This window comes from Pholcus phalangioides, unplaced genomic scaffold (genome assembly GCF_987345545.1).
Source record: "Pholcus phalangioides strain wild (caught in Gottingen) unplaced genomic scaffold, Ppha-v1.0 ptg000002l_1, whole genome shotgun sequence".
Lineage (NCBI taxonomy): Eukaryota > Metazoa > Arthropoda > Arachnida > Araneae > Pholcidae > Pholcus > Pholcus phalangioides.
Window position 1 is genome coordinate 17620333 of NW_028301595.1, and position 17617 is coordinate 17637949.

The 17617-nt window shown below is 36.6% G+C and overlaps 1 protein-coding gene and 1 non-coding gene across 7 annotated transcripts in view; one reads left to right on the forward strand and one right to left on the reverse strand.

The window, feature by feature from the left end:
* Positions 1–17617, forward strand: part of l(2)k01209 (uridine-cytidine kinase-like lethal (2) k01209) — a 43382-nt gene that overhangs the window by 18813 nt on the left and 6952 nt on the right. For 4 of the 6 annotated variants that reach the window (XM_089239386.1, XM_089239377.1, XM_089239366.1 and 1 more), the window contains exons 2-8: positions 6171–6427; positions 7717–7823; positions 8995–9165; positions 10958–11029; positions 12755–12944; positions 13127–13188; positions 14731–14747. In XM_089239386.1, the coding sequence (XP_089095512.1) occupies positions 6171–6427; positions 7717–7823; positions 8995–9165; positions 10958–11029; positions 12755–12944; positions 13127–13188; positions 14731–14747 (876 nt within the window). Of the gene's footprint in view, positions 1–1360; positions 1492–6170; positions 6428–7716; positions 7824–8994; positions 9166–10957; positions 11030–12754; positions 12945–13126; positions 13189–14730; positions 14748–17617 lie in introns of all 6 variants that reach the window. The other 2 variants (XM_089239355.1, XM_089239349.1) reach the window with 1 other exon arrangement.
* Positions 16616–16689, reverse strand: TRNAT-GGU (transfer RNA threonine (anticodon GGU)). Its single transcript has one exon. It is a non-coding gene; the product is annotated as a tRNA-Thr (tRNA).

Genomic DNA, 17617 nt, shown 5'->3' on the forward strand with positions numbered 1-17617 from the left:
ATTTTAAACTATTTTCATCTTTTTGTTTTTATTTTCATGTAGTTTTAGAATTTTGACTTTTTTTTTTTAAATTTACATTGTGGGGGGGATTAATTTTTTTAGGTGAAATGATTTTTTTTTTTTTTTTTTTTTTGTAGTGGTAATCTATAAAATTATTGTGGATGTAAATGAGTGAAGGGCGATAGTGTTGCTGGAATTTGTTCTTGTGGGATTGAAATTTTTTTTAAATTTCCTAGTCGCGAAGTAGAGTGAAACCTGTCTAAGGCGGACACAATGAGATGGAAACCTGTCTTAAACGGAATCAAAATATAGTCCGTTCAATGATTACTGCCTTGATTTGCACCTTTATGCAATGGAAATCTCTCTAAAACGCATTGGTTTATACAAGGGGGGTGGTGGTTAAACCCCCCCTCTTGTCCTTGTAAAATAACACTATAATCTTGGCTTGAGGTGGGGGGGGGGGGGTTGGAACCCCAATTGAGAAAATTCTGCATATGCCTATGCTAAAACAGAATATTATTTCAGTCCCTCAACATTCCATCTCGTACAGGTTTCACTATAATATTCTCATTGTGATGTTTAGACATGATATTGTATGTGAATGCATTAATTTTAATGCACAGAAAATGATTGCTACCTCAGGGAGTCCCGCATCAAAGAGTTAGTGCACCAACCTCTCGATGATTATAAAAAAACCTACCATTCGGAATTGGCAATGAACTGTAGGTCCCGGTCTAATTAGCCCTCGTGCGCAGAAAATGACTGGTGTGACAAAAATGATCTGATTAATTTTAATGACCCCAAAGCAGAATGTGCTGAAATCTGTTACATACGTCGCAGAACAATCTGGTAGAATTTCAAGAAAAAAAATGAGAAAACTCTATTGAAATTTTTATTGCAGAACATTTCCAGGTAGCTAAGGGTTCGTTGCAGAACAGTGCAAAACATTCTGCTTTGGGCCCATAATTTCTTAGGAACCAAGCATTTTTTCCCAAGGAAAAACTGTCCTCAACCCTCACACTGGCAATTTCAAGATCTCGCTTCCTTAAAACCCTCTTATTCCAGCAATGCAGAGCCCAGATACTGTTTTAAGTTTTCTTCTCCTCATAGCATGTTTTCCATTCCCTCACAACCTATCTATCAGTTCAACTGTTGGTGGGCAGACTCAGCTTTTATTCAAAGTTTGATATCAGCAGGAGAAAGAAAGAAAGACCATTTATTTCCCCCCTTCACTTCAGGGTAGTATAGGAATATGCAGAGGAGGCTTAAGCGAAGCTGCAAGGGGGTGTGATAGGTTGTAAGATTCAACAGCCTAAGATTTTGTTTAGAAATATAAATTTTTAAAATTTTGGAATTATAGACAGTCAGGACACCACATGCTGTCAATCTTTTGAGCAATACCTTGACAATGACGATGTTGAGAAAACTTGCGGGAACAAGCAGGGCCTGGGGCCATTTGATGAGAAACAAGAATGGACTATATGAGACAGGGTAAGTGCAGTTTGGTTCTCCCCCTCCGAGGCAGATCTGGGATCTTAAACAAATTTTGGCCCCGCTTCTATTAATAATAATAATTCTAGTGTGTGTCTAATTTTCTTGGCCACGCATTCCTCAAATTTGCCGCCCCACCCAACTTGCTACCCTGTTCTATAGGCCCCTAAGACCCTCTTTAAGTGTGTTGCTGCCCCCATCCAGTAATTTTTCAGGAGTGGGTGTGGTAAAGAAGGCAAGAAAAAAAATTTTTGGTTCTCGCTTGTGGAGCATCTGAAACCCCTCGCATTCCCTTAGTTTCTGCCCTGGGAACCTTGGTGTAAGTATTGTGGTGTTAACGAGGTTCAACTAAAAAAATTACTCAATTAAAAAATTCAATCTCAAGAGGAAGGAAAACATGATCAGAGCTGTAACGTGGGAAAAAGTTGCATAATTAGGAACGATAAAATGATTCTGCACAGGGCAGTTCCTTTAAAAGTGGAATTATTGTATTTTCAAGATCCCTCCCCACCCCTTTTTGTAGGCTAAACAATGTGTGGGCTTCAGATTGGAAAAAAATCAGGTTTATCGCGGAGTCCCCCCCTTGGATAAAGCTCTCTTAGCCTCTCACTAGGTTCATCTTTAGGGGTGACACATGAGGTTTTGCACCTGGGAGGCAGGTGAAGTAGAGCCGTCCTGGGTAACATGCGTACAGTCATAGGTGTCAGAAGTGCTTCAGACCTGTGGGTGGTCTGATTGAGCTTTATGCAGAAAATTGTGATTCAATGCTGGGGGTGCTCGAACCTGTTCTACAAAATTCACCCACAGCATCCCTTGCTTTGACTCCACTGCATAAAAAGTCTACACATTTGCCAGACTTGTGTGACGGCAGTGTTTTAGACCTGTGGGTGCTTGCTTGTCCTGAATATAGCTCTAAGCAGGAAATTTTGTTTTCTGATTTACAATGGAACCTTCGTATGAGGGACCATTCATTAGTGGACACCTCCCATTTATAGACACTTTTGTAGTTTGTGAAATAGCTGAAATGTATTTTATTTATACAAACTGACCCCCAATCATCGTTTTCAAGAGCCATTATCAAAAGGTTCCACTGTAATTCTGGTGGTGCTTGTGCTATGCAATACTGTGGGTGCTAGAGTATTCCCAGCACCCCTTCTGAGACAACCACTGGTTGTCATTTTGTGAAGAGCTGAAATTCCCATTTTTGAAGTGCAAATGGGAACCGATTCCCCCCAACCTAAGTCCCATCACAGAGTGCAACAGACCTATAACAGTACAAATATTCAATCACCACACTTCACTCACAATTTGAAATATAGATGGCATTATTCAAAATTCACACAGGGCAATATATATGCTTCCAAGCTGATACATATGCATGCTTTTAGCACAACTCACTTTGTAGTAAATTGCCAACGGTGATAGACGAGAGCTGTGCTCAGTTTGAAGGAAAGTCTTTGGATGTAAGCTTTAACACATATGTTAGGCTATATGTATGCAATGCCCAAATTTGTGGCTGGATGTCCTTGGACAAAGTATGTATTAGGGCAGTGTTTCTCAACCTATAAGTCTGCAGACCAGAGGTGATCGACTTGGTAATTCGATTCCTACCTTCATACCATGGTTCATCATATCTCATCAAGGAAGATGAAGGACATTGCGATCCTGGAGACTCTTAAAAATATGAAATTTTCGAATAATTTGTTAAATGTTGCTAAAGGGTGGGGGAAATAAAGAGCTCTGCTGCAAATCTCGTAAACCACTATTAATTTCATGAAAAATTAATTCAGTCAACTAAGTGATCAGATTTCATTGAGAACAAACAGTACAGGAAACTGAGAATCTAAATGTGATAAAATACGGGATGCCCTAATAACACTACTATAATAAGTCAATATCATCACCAGTTTGTTAAAGTTGCTGAAACCTTACCAATGAAAGGCATGGAGAGCCAAATGAATACACATATTAGTCTAATTTTCTTTACTCCTTTTCCTCAAATTCGTCACATTGTGCTGTAACCCACTTGGCCTCTGTCCTCTACTGCAAGTACACCCATGTCTCTAAGTCACTCTTGGTCTCGTCCATACTCACACACTCTATAAGTCACTCACATGTGCTTGCACATTGTTCTGGTCACTCTCATGCTTGCACACTGTTCTGGTCACTCTCATGCTTGCACACTGTTTTGGTCACTCTCATGCTTGCACATGCTCTAGGTCAATTTTTTTTGGCTGCTCACTGACATGGTTCCTTGCTGGTTCTATCTTTTGATCATACACACATGTTCTGGGTCACTCTTTTGATCATACACATATGTTCTGGGTCGCTCTTTTGATCATACACACATGTTCTGGGTCACTCTTTTGATCATACACATATGTTCTGGGTCGCTCTTTTGATCATACACACATGTTCTGGGTCACTCTTTTGATCATATACACATGTTCTGGGTAGACTCTTTTGATCATATACACATGCACTGGCTCACTTTTTTTGGTTACTCGCTGAACTAGCCTTTAGCTGTCTGGACAGAGGCAGATTTTTCTAGGGTTATACAAATTTTTTCACCCCTTTCCCAGTCTACTAACTTTCTTGGCCAATCATTTCTCAAATTTGCCACCCCTCTGAGCTAGTTGCCCTGCCCACTAAGCCCTCCTTGTAAGTACGCCACTGGCTGTACTCGGAAAAAACATCAAACCTCACAAATATGAGAGATTCATAGTCATAATTTGCATAATATAATTTATGTTAAGTTATGAAAACTACAAATTCAAATAAGCATAGTTGGAAAAACAGGACAACCAAAATTATAGGAATGTTCCATTATACGAGACACAAGTGGTCTGTCGAGTTATTTCAGAAATTTTACTACTTTACCACACAGCAACTCTAGACATATATCGCCATACAGCAATTTCCAACCAGGGAATTTTTGGTAGGAAATGAAGGCACCATCTATTGGTGGTCGCCCCAGGCTTGGTAGGTAAAGAACTTGTTTCTGATGTTTTTTGCCTAGATTTGAATCTGTAGACCTTGACAGTAACCTTTATAGTGCAAGACGAGAATCATACCACTGCCCACTCAGGCGTCAGAAATTTTACTGGTCCTTGGGTTCAGGAAGGTTGGGAAATGCTGTATTAGAGGATCTTCCCAATGACTAGGGATAACAAATTTTCTTTGAGCATATTTTTCAACCTTTGCTTTTGGAATAACAACTAAACTTTGGGTGATTTTAAAAGCTTTATTCATAGCTAATATTTACAGAGATAGATATGAACAGGGGGGTCTGTCCAGACATTTTTGTAGGGTCATGTTTTTGTGAAAATTTTTCTTATTTTTGTGAAAAGGCGCATTAATTTTGCACAAAAGGAGTAATTTTGTAGGAAGCGAAATAATCTAGTTGATCTATCACAAAAGAAATGTCAAATTTTTATGGTTTCATTATTTTTTTATTTTGTGAAGGATCAGTTTTCCAGATCTGGAATTTTGTGAAAGGTACCCCTGATGAAAGGCTGGGGGGGGGGGGCATGATGATGATGATGTCAATCATATATATATGGATATACCGGCTCCGTCATTGATGCTGGAGGGCATTGTCCCCTTCCCCCATTTCCACCCATGAATTTTTCTGATACATATTCATCGTCAACCATTTTCAATCCACTGCTGGATGAATATATCCTCTAAATTTTCCAATTTTACTCTGTCTGATGCTTTTGCCATCCAGTTGACTCCAGCCACTTTTCTGATCTCGTCGATCCATCTTGTCTGAGGACGCCTTCTCAGACCTTTAACACCACGGGGGTTAGTTATACATATTACTATCCTCCATGTCCGAAGTCTACAGTTTTGTAAAGTCGCCCGTGTCTGAAGTAAGGCTAATGTGTAAAGTGGCCGGTCACTTTGTGAATATGCTTGCCATTTGGCTCTGACCGTAACATATACATTGAGCAAGGCCGTCTTAAGAGTGTCATGGGCCCCCGGGCCAAGTGATTTTTCTGAGGCTCTACCCGGCGATTCTCGAAAATTTGAGCCAGTTCTATTTTTTTTTGTGAGACCCTTTTTCCCTTGAGGTGCCCAGGTGGGCCCATGTGTTAAGACTGCACTGACATTGAGATAAGTATAATTGATATTTTTCCCACCTACTTTGTAAATTTAAATTCTCTACAGTTGATCCTCGATTTTGCAAACTAATTTTCTGGTATCGAACACTATACTATTCCTTTAAATGTCTTATTTACGAAGTTTTAATTTTATAAACTAATTTTTTACGTCCCTACAAGTGCTTAAAAACAATTGTTGACTATTTTGATACCAGTTTTTCAAATTCAAGACTGATTTGAAAATTCATTTGGGAAAACTTTGATAATTGATTGATTCCTAATATAGGCCTATGGTTTACCTTATTAATGCCAAGTTTTCAAATATGCCAAAACATCCATCTGTCACCAATATCATTCTCCCTAGTGTGCTTTCAAACGTTATTGCTTAGATATTCATCTTGCCAATAACCCTAGCAAATAGCGCCAAATCAGGGTTTTAGTAATGAAAAAAAACACAACAGCAGTATACTGTATATTGATATGTGTTGAAAAGCTTTGTTAAACATTTAAAATTGTATTTTTTATATTGAAAACGTGTATTAGCTGAAACCTGTGTACACATATATTTCACAGTGGAAGCGGTGATGAGCTGAACTTTGAAGATGAATTCAGCGAGGAGCTGTCTTCGCCTCATAACTCGGTTGGATCCCCAACCAACACCATGTGTTTCTCTCCACTTCGAACCAGGAAACGAGAGAGGACGTGGTCTACCACAAAGTCTAACAAAACGAGAGAACCTGTCTTGCGAACACGTCAAAGAACAATTTACACTGCTGGCAGACCTCCATGGTATGATACTCAAGGGCAACTGGTGGAACCATTTGTCATAGGTTTGTGCCTATCTTGATACACATATTTGATTACGTTTTCATGCTCGTTGTGGGGAAAAAAATCTTCAGGCTGCAAGGCTATTGTAATTAAATGTTCTCGTATGTAACTTTTTCTCCAACTCCAATGTTTGACATCATGAGGAGGTATTTAAGGATCTTGTGGTGCAAGATCTTTGAGATTGAATGAGATCTTTTCAGATCTAGCACTTAACCATACGTGCACCTGATACACATTTCTCTGCGGAATTTCTAACAAATTGGTACAGTCCTGAACGTGATGCGTCTGTATGTGTGGTCACCAATGTACAGGGTATCCATAATTAAAGAACCCTTCTTCAGAGCTGCCTACAGCCAAAACTAAAACTAGTCCTCAGAAAATTGTGAAGTTTTAATGGATGATTTAATAAGGAGATGGGAATTTCTTTCAGCGAAAAAAATTAGTTCCAAATATATCCCCACCAAAAAGAAAGCATATTAATCGAATTGGTCAGAGTGATGGACTCGCATTACGAGGACCCAGGTTGAAACCCTTCCGCCGCCACAGTGGTGGTCAGCTGAAATTGGTTTTCTGTAGTTCTCTCTCCTAACTTCGAGGTGCGAATGTGAGGCGATTCCCCTCGTTAAAAAATCTAGCCACCGAAAGCAACAGACCTACGATAGTACAAATATTCAAACATCACACTTCACTCAGAATTTGTAAAATAGATGGCATCACTAAACAAAAATTCATACACAACACTATGCACTCAGACTGCTAGGTACACATACTAACACTTCCAGCAAAACTCAATCAGTTGTAAACTGCCCATGGCGATAGACTGGAGTTATGCTTAGTTTGGAAGAAAGAAAGAAGACATATTACTTTGAAAACCTGTAGTATACATGCAAATTTTTATCGACGTCACGCGATGTGTGTTATAGCTGTTAATTTATTTAGTTAAACCTATGAACATTTGTAGAAGTCATGTTTTTCAATGCACTTGCTACTCACAAGGATCTTAAATTTATGTTCGACTAGAAGAATCAATTTTTCTAAAAAAATGTAACTTACAGCCCTTCCCTTGTTATTTCTGATACTGCCTTAGATTATAGGTGAGAAATCATGGTACTTCTGTCCACAAACAAACAATATTTTGCAAATATAATGATTTGAGTGAGAATTAACTGTGACTAGATTGCCCAGTTTCATCTTTTGAGGAATCTGGTCATCCAATCTATGCTCACTTCATTTCGGTCACATGTACTAGAAAAACAATTTTGACAATTTTCTTTTATATGTAATGTTTAAGGAATCTGTGGTGGAAGTGCTTCCGGAAAAACAACAGTTGCCAAAAAGATTATTGAAGCTCTTGATGTGCCGTGGGTGACTTTGTTAAGCATGGATTCTTTCTACAAGGTATGATTTTTATATTCTTGGTTCTTTTTATGGTATTCGTTGAGCATGAAATGTTTGAATTTCTAAAATAGGTACTCAATAAAACAGATTTTCAGAATTGTGTAATTCTGATTTCCACCCCCCCCCCCAGAATTAGATTTAGCCAAACAATTATATACAGTGGAACTTCAGTTAACGAGTGATTCACGTAATGAGCAAAAATTTTGATTTAATTAAGTAGCGATGATTGGAATCACGAGCAAAAATTTTGCACTTTGTTTATTTATGCTATTACAACTGAGCCGATGGCTTTACACTTTCGTCCACACACGTACTGTGGAATTGTGGGTAACATTTTCATTTATAGGCTTCGGTCCTCACTCGAAAAATTAACACCTGTGCGAACGTGACTGTTTGTGATACAAAACTAGATGTAGCATTGTAACCACGTGCATATGCGTTTGAGTTTTTTTTAAATAAAAATTCTGCTTAGAGAAAACTTTGGGCTGATTTGCATTATTGAACGTGACTTTGAGGGGCTAGCTCTTGAATAGTAGCTATCATTTGTCGAAGATTGTGTTTTTAGGAAAAACCATAGATGGCATTAAAGAACTAGTGGAAGAACATGGCCAGGAGTTGACCATAGATAAACTGACAGATCTTCATTACACGCAACATCAAGGGTGCCTCGTCTGAAGAAGAAAGAAATAAGAATTTCTTCCCTTTAAATGAGGTTGGAGAGATGTACACATTGTGGGAATCTGTAAAATTTTGGAGAAAAGAACCAATCTAATAATGCTCTAACAAACCGAGCTATGAATCTGGCCACTGAGAGAGAGACTTTCTCCGCGGTTGCGAGAAATCCTAAAAAGGAGGCAAAAGCAGGTGTCATTGGTTAGGTTGTTTTTTAAGGTCACAAATTAGGAATCAGGAAGACATGATATAGACAGACAATAGTGAGTTCATAAATCGTCCTCTACACCAGTGGTTCTCAACCGGGGGCCATATGGCCTGCTAGTGGTATTGGGATACTTCAAGTGGGCCACGGAAGAAAATGGAGAAAGGGGCCATGACAGATGGTTTGGAGGGCTGCAGAGAGCTGAGAAGAAAAATTAAGGTGTGAATAAATAAAGGCTCTTCAGTGTACATGCCCTTTTGTCAACTCATACTAATTGCTCTTAATTGGTTTTAGGTGTTGGATGACAGTAAGCATAAGTTAGCGGAGGAGAATGAATACAACTTTGACCACCCCGATGCATTCGACTTTGATCTACTAATCGAAACTCTGAGAAAGTTGAAGGAAGGAAAAAGCGTTGATGTGCCAATCTATAATTTTGTTACACACTCAAGAGAAAAACGAATGGTATGCATAAAATATTTTCGTTCATGAACAAATAACAAATTTATATAGGCCTAGTTGTTGAATTTGGGTAATTCATGTTTTTCATCTTAATTTAGTATTGTAAAACTTCACATTGTGAGGTAAATACTTTTGAGCTAAGTGGACTACAGAATACCTGCCACCGGTACTGCAAGTCAGCGCTGCTCTTAACAGACGGGGGTTGCAGTGCAAAACTAATTTTCAGGCTTCTTGGCGGAGATTTGATATATTTTTTTCTGAAGGAGGGAATCGGCATACTAAGATTTATGTATCGTGACAAATAGACAAAAATGCTGAAAAATATCTACTCGCCAATAAGAATTCAGAATTAATCAAAAAAAAAATATCAGACTTGAAAATTCTGAATTTTCAAGTCTGATATTTGCAAAATGATTCCATAATTCATAGAAATTCAGAATTAATTAGAGAAAAATATGCTAGAATTCGGAATTGATATAAGTAATTCCAGAATTGATAGAAATTTAAAATCAATGAAAGAAATAATTTCAGAATTGATGAAAATTTGAGAATCGAATCAATTGGAGCTCGGGCACCTGTATAAAAATTTTATTTTATTTTAATAACTGTACACCCCTTGAAACATGAATGGCATTTCTGAGTATTACACGTTACTTGAAAACTTTTTCTTTTTGGAAGTATATTTCTAGGATCAACAATTCGCCAGTAAAATGCCATACTTCCTGTTTGCTATGTGCCCTGTATATAATTATTATACTATCCTTATACAATGTTTTGTAACTTTAACCTCTTTGGTCCCTGTATTGCCTGTGGGAGACACTAAACAGCACTTTTACGAAAAGTCCATCTAGTTAAATAAAGTGCTCAGAGACCTCAAAATTAGTTCTAGATGTAAACATTTGGTGGTAGCTTTTATTCATGCTTATCTGACTGCAGAAGCTAATTTTAGACAGTTTCACAGTTAAAAAATAAACGTAAAATATTTAAATTCAGTTTCCTTAAGAACTGAGGTGGTTGATACGTCTATCTTCAGGCGCCTTATCGTCGGCTCTATGAAGACTTATTTTACACCTGGAAAAAAAATGCTGCTACAACTCGAGCAGAGTCTAGACAATTCTTCCTTGCACAGTTGTGGTTGTGTTTCTCTCAGGCTTTCGTTCATACAATGATGTAGACAAAACTCAAATTCATTGAGAAACATGATTTTCTGAATGTTATGCCAAAACTAATTTTGAAAAGAAAATTTGTTTGTCTCCTGTGGGAAACAAACCAAGGTCCTCTTGCATATCGGGCAAGTAAACTAACCAATACACCAGAGACACCAATACCTCCATTTCCTTACAACACACACATTAGTAGCACTAAGTGGAGACGATACAACATCCCTTTAGAGTAATGGCCGCCCAAGGTGTCAATAGTATAGTTTTTTTACCCGAAATGTAGGGAAAAACGATTTATTTTCGTGGATGTTGTGCTGAAACAAATCTTTAGAAAGAAAAGTTGTTTATCTAGAAGCGTACTTTCCTGGTATGCGAGAGAACCCAAATTCAATTCCTGGAGAAGACAAACCACTTTTCTTTCCAAAAATTTGTTTCGGCATAACATCCAGAAAATTCTATTTCTCAGTGTATTTTTTTTGGGCTGAAAAAACACCATCTCTCTATATATGAAATACAGATTGTGTTTCATCCTTTGTTGCCATTTTCATGATTAAAATTGAAAAAGTTTAATTAGTAAAATTTCAAACCGTGTTTAAATTGAGATGTTTCAAATATTTTGTTCTCAATTTTTACAGAAGACGATGTATGGTGCCAATGTGATTATATTTGAAGGGATCCTTGTTTTTTCTAACAAGAAGCTCATCGAGGTGAGATAATCCATTTTATAAAATATTCTGCTTTTCTAATTTCAATCCTTCATTTTTTTTTTAAAAACTGATATGCATAATATGCATATATTGGATGCTGCAAAACTTTGTCACTGCTAACCACTATGGTGGTGATTCTTGTTACCAGTTGTATTTTAAAGACGATTGAAATTTTTTACATCGGGTCTTTTATTGTCCTCTAAGAAAATAAAGTTTCTGATTGCGGATAGCTGGTTTGCAATCCATACCTCCGATTGAAGAAAATTCTCTTGCCAAAAGAAAGAAAACCTGTCAGTAGGAGTTGTCACTTGTTTATCAATTTTAAAAATTGATAGGAAATTCAAAAATTTGTTTCCAACTGTAAAATCCAAGACCTTTCAACAACTGACTTACCAACCATCGCAGCATGTGCTTATGCTTTTTCACATTTATGCTATCATCAGGTGCTGCTTGTTCTGATTAACTGAAGTCAATATCACATTGTTGATCTCCCATGAGTGGCATCTTTAGGCCCTTGGATAAGGAGGTGGCAAGCAATCCGATTGGTTGTCATGTTAATTTTTTTCATGGCCTCAGGAATCGAGAGGGTCTGATGTACTTCAGAGCTGGGATCCATATCCTGCTGAGCTTCATCACTTCCTCTCGCTGATTGTTGGAATTTTTATGTTTAAATATCTCAATGGCTTTTCCGTGCATTCAAGGAAAGCAGCTTTCTTCATTTGCTAGCATCTGGGTCTTCGAAAGTTTTTTGATTACATGATTGTTGTTGAGAGCATTTAATATACTCTTTTAATGCGAGTATGGTTTAATGTCTACTTACTAAGATCACACAAATGATCTCAAGGATCAAGAAGATGTGGGCCCATGACACTCTGTACAACAGGTTCAAGGTCATGGTGGTTGTTGAGAGCATGATTTTAATTTTGATTCTTAAAATTTTTTCTTCAAAGTTTGTTCCTTCCAACTTCTTCCGTATTACTTGATTCTGGTTGCTAAGGATCTATTTTTTGTATTGATACATGCCTGTCAGTGCACGCGAGTCATTCTATCAACCCCATTTGTTAGCTAGGAATCCATTATGTTGGTTCCTCTTCACTGATCCTTATTGCCCTTACCATTTGTAGCTGGTGTTGGAGAAACATTGGAAAAAATAAACTCGTACAGACATGACATGAACAGATTCACCCTGCCTCGCATCTTTTACAAGATATCAAAGCTTTTCCTTAAGGATGGATGAATCTGGATTCCTTTATTTTGAAACAAATGAGAAAAACAAATCCCTAAGATGGATAACCACATCGAAAAAACTTAACATCATCATCAAAATGTAAAATAAATAAATATATGTATATATATTTAAATGTATCATTCATGAATTGAGTCATGAGCGCCCATTCTCTTTACTCCTGAAATAAATTAGTCCAATTAAAAGTATACGATAACGATTTAAAATTTTTATAGCAATCTGGATTGTCCATTTTGTGTCTTCATTGATGTTATAATTCAGTCCAGCTGTTCTCCTTAAGTATCGTCATTGACTCATACAAACAACAGCTTTTTGTCCTGAGAACTTCTAATTGAAAATGGGCAAGGAAACCTGATCGAGTACTAGCACCTCCTATTATCACATGCTGCTCAGACACTAGTGTCTATGTAAGAATTTTGTTCCATCAAAATACTAAATATGAATGCTCATTTGAATATATATGTTCCTCTTCCTCTTAGATGATGGACATGAAAGTATACATAGAAACAGATTCAGACATACGTCTTGCTCGAAGATTGAGACGGGATATTATGGAGCGAGGTAGAGACTTGGACGGTGTCATAAAACAGTACGAGAAATTTGTGAAGCCGGCTTTTGATTATTACATTGCACCCTTGGTCGTTCATGCAGATCTTATTGTTCCTAGGGGTGAGATGAAATTTCCTTTTGATCTTAGAGCAGTATAAATCACGTTTTACGCTGGTGCAATACTAGAAGCGATGCAGCCTGCAGTATCGCGCCAGTGTGCACCCTTCCTAACTTGATAATGATGTATGTCATTAGAACATCGTTAAATGTGTTATAGTGTGTAATTTTTATTTTTTTGACAGGTGGAGAAAATGAAATTGCGATAAGCCTGATTGTGCAACATGTACACACTCAGCTTCAATCGGTAAGCAGCAGGATAGCTTAGTGCTCTTTTAGAAAAAAGTATAAATTTTTTTTTTGTTTAAATATGCTTTATTTTTTGTTTTGTCTTGACTTGCCCACTTAATTTGCTCCTGAATCATTCATATCATGAAAAACTTCAAATATAACCTTTCCCCCATGTTAAATTATAGAGATCCTGTTAATTTGTTCCACACTTCCAATGAATTAAATACTAGCATCACACATAACCCATTAGCAAGGTACAGTAAAATCTATTCTAAGCAGAATAAAACAGTACATATATGATACAGTAGTCAGACATCACTATCAGGGGGCAACTGCCTGGAGGGTAAATTTTAAGAGAACAAAAACACTGTTATATAAAATCATCAAATTTTGCAGTTGTGGTGGTAGCATCAAAATCATATCCCCACAAAAATCATAGTTACAGCTCTGTGCACACACATGTCACTCATACACATTTTTGATGTTGGCCCCTCATCACCCCTCCCATATTTTCTTCTCCCATGCTATCAGCTTTAAATTGTTAGAGGGAGTAAAATGAACATTTTTCCTTTATATTTTTCATGCAACTGCAGTTCCACAGCCTTCTACTATATAAAATCCAAGAGGTGTAACATAAGTCTCTTTTGGTTGTAACAACCGTCAGTGGATCCTCAGCAAGTACTCGAGATCTCAGTGAATCACTTGAGGAACATGCTTAGCTCAAGTATATAGACATACCTTAACATTGTCACTTTGCTCGTACTGTCAGTATTTGATAGTCCCTACAGAATAATAGTAAAACTAATGTACACCGGACCCTGATTTGCCACCACCAAATTCATGCTTTGCCCTGATACGACATCGTATCAGGGCAATATTTTGATCAAATATTTTTTGGCCATATGTCTTTTGGAAAAATATGAAATGTTATCTTCTGAATTTTTTTTGTCTGTACTTTTATTTCTGGAGAAATCTAAAGGAGCTGATTTGAAAAATTTTCCTTGTCAGAAAATTCTATCAACTGCTTCTAAATGCATTATTATGCTGATCTAATGCTTATACAGTAGTCTTGATAATCTGAGTTGCAAAAGTTTGGGGGTTCCAGATAATTCGAGATGCTGAATATAGTTCTGTGGCAGTCTTAGACTGTTATGGGTGTGGCGAGATATTTCGGAAATTCAGTTTATATTGAATGTAGCAATAAAGTTCAGGAACCCTTTTAATTAAAAACAAAATTGTTTTGATTATGTACAAAGTCCAAAGTAAACAACTGTAAACATATTATTTTATCAAACAATAATTTCCTATTTTCATTGCAAGCTTGGTGGAAATAACCCACGACTTTTTCTGTGCACCTAAGTATATTTTGCAAAATGTTTTTTTCCTTCTCAAAGTAAAACTAACATCTTACACATTTTTTAATGTGTTTCGGGTAATGCAAGGTCGTCTAGGTCCCATTCATCTCAGATTATTGAGAGCAATGTATAAGTCATGTGCTGTATATGACAAATTTTGTTATGGCCTTTTCGTCACAAATTGTTTCCCTTCTATTTTGTAGCGAGGTCTCAAACTAAGGTAAGCAAATTTTTCCTTTAAAAATTACTATTTTACTCCGTTTGATTTTCAGTTGTTTGATAATGTGTTAATTTTTATGAGAATCCACCTAATTTACTCTTACTTCTAGAAAAAAATAATTTTATCTGGTAATTTCCAAAGATTTTTTTTTTTGTGTTTCCTCTTACGATTGTTTCTTTTTTATGATAATAATACAGTGAAATCCTTCTCATCGATTACATCGGCTCTTGTTTTATGGCCAAATAATAATTTTCCAGAGAAAAACCTTATCAAAAGTATACATTTTGAGTCCTGTTTAAGTCATCCTCAGATAAAGACACTATTTTCATCATTCATTCCATTAGGTCAGGGGTTCTCAAACTTTTTCCACCCCCGGTGCCCCTTTCCTTATTTAATGCTTATCTGCAAGCTCCACCGTCTTCCCCAGCACTGTTTAACAAAAAATCTCTGTGAAGAAAATTTGTCAGTCACTGCTCTGCAGCATCCCTGACAAAGGTTAGAGGTACACAGTTTGAGAGAGAACCTCTGTATTAGGTTATAACACCTGTACAGGTTACAACACCTGTTAGGTTATACACATTCTTTATTAGAATACTTGCATATGTAGATTATACAGTCAATACATGATTTTACGAACTAATCTTCTGGTCCTAAACAATATACTACAGTAAAATCTTGATATAACAATATTCTGCAGACCAAGAAAAAAATATTGTTGTAGAGGGATTATCATTATATATCAAGAGCCAACATTGTTCTTATGTGTAATCAAATTTATGCTGTTGTTAGCTTTTCTACATCAGCAGTGTTAATACTACCAGAAAATGTGCTTTTATGTATTTATTCGCCGCAAAAATTGTAATTAATTAGGTTAATTATAAAATTTACTTCAGATTCATTGCTCCCGTAAAGAAGTTTACCACATTGCACTTTTGTGTCTTACACAGAAAGTAGCAACACGAATAACTTCCTTTAGCTTTCCTTTACTGCAAAATCTTGATATTAAATACCTTTAGAGGAACGAAAACATGTGATGAAGTAAAAATTAAATTCAAAACAATTTTGGGCAAAATATAAAAAAAAATATCATTTTATAGCCATTTCAGAAATCTCCTAAAAATATTGTAAAAGAGAGATTTATCATAGTAGAGGATATCGTTGTATAGAGAGAAGTTTATCATTAGACTATAGGCAATTCTAAACATGATTTGAAAAAAACATCATTGTAGAAGGATTTACCATTATATCGACTACCATTCTAGAGAGGTTTCACTGTATTTCTTTAAAACGTCTTTCCCATTTACAAACTACTTTTTCGCATCCGTATAGGTTCATAAAAACAAGTGTTAACTGTGCTGTACCTTTTTTCAAAGTAACAAAATTTTGTATTTTCGAATTATATACATTAACATCGGACTGGAAACATCCCGCTTTACATCTCCAAGAGGAGATTTCAGAGCATTTCCTGAGAGATGTGTTCATCCGGAAATCCAACACACATGCACCTCTTTTGAACTTAATAAAAGTGAGCAGTAAAAAATAAAATAAATAAGAAGTTTTCTAATTTTGCTCTCATTAACATGAAAAAAAAAAATACAAGAATTATAAATTATTAAGAATAGTCTATATACCAATCTATAATAAATCATTAAGCATCATCTGTATATCAATCTATAATAAATCATTAAGAATCGTCTGGATATCAGTCTATAATGAATCATTAAGAATCGTCTGTGTATCAATCTATAATAAATCATTAGGAATCGTCTGTATATCAGACTATAATAAATTATTAAGAATAGTCTGTATCAAGGAAATATTTTATTTTCTGGACACCATGCTGAGGTAAACTCAGAAAGAAGCCATCTGGTCTCCACCGGGGCTCGAACCCAGGCCCTCTTGCATACCGGGCAAGCATGCTACCATCTACACCAATGGAGACACGACCCTGCCTTCTTTATTTCATGCACTGTGGCGTGAGGCACTGAAGTAGAGACATTAGTAGCCTCTCTCAACTTCAGGAATTGGCCCCCAGGTGGGACGGTTTAGAGAGATAGATGGCTTTTTCTCAGCCCCCAAGATATCAAGGAAATATTTTATTTTCTGGGCATTCAACATTCTGGACCCCAGCGGAGACCAGGTGACTTTTCTTTCCAAGTTTACCTTAGCATGGTGTCCAGAAAATAAAATATTTCCTTGATATCTTGGGCTGAGAAAAAGTCATCTATCTCTCTAAATAGTCTGTATATTGATCTATAATAAATCATTAAGCATCATCTGTATATCAATCTATAATAAATCATTAGGAATCGTCTGTATATGTCTATAGTAGATCATTAATAATCATCTGTATATCAATCTATAATAAATCATTAAGATTAGTTTCTCCAAATTATACGCAGGAAATTATAGCTTTAAGAAACTGATTATAATGATATAAATAGGGGTACATATGTGTTGCCTATAGGGAGAGATGGTCTCATCTTCCATCTTTGAGCAAAGTACAGGTTTGCTGCTCTGAGTGATGTTTTGGAAATTGTTGGAAGAGAAAGAGCAGGATGTGGAACAGCAATTGGCTGTAGCAATATTTCCTGACCGAATTTTTGCTCAAAGATGGTAGATGAATCAGCGTGGTATTTTAAGGAGCTCTAGGTACTTACTTGTATGGTCATAGCCAGAAATTTCTTTCAGAGGGGAAACAGAACAATAGACTTAATCTTATTATTACATGTATACATGTCATTTTTTCATATTCCGGGGAGTTCCCTCCCCTCATTGCCACCATAGCCTTGGGTACATAGAATCTTTGTTTCATTGAGTATTGACTTGATTGTTAATTGCTTGAAGTTTTTGGTAATTGAATGTAGAAG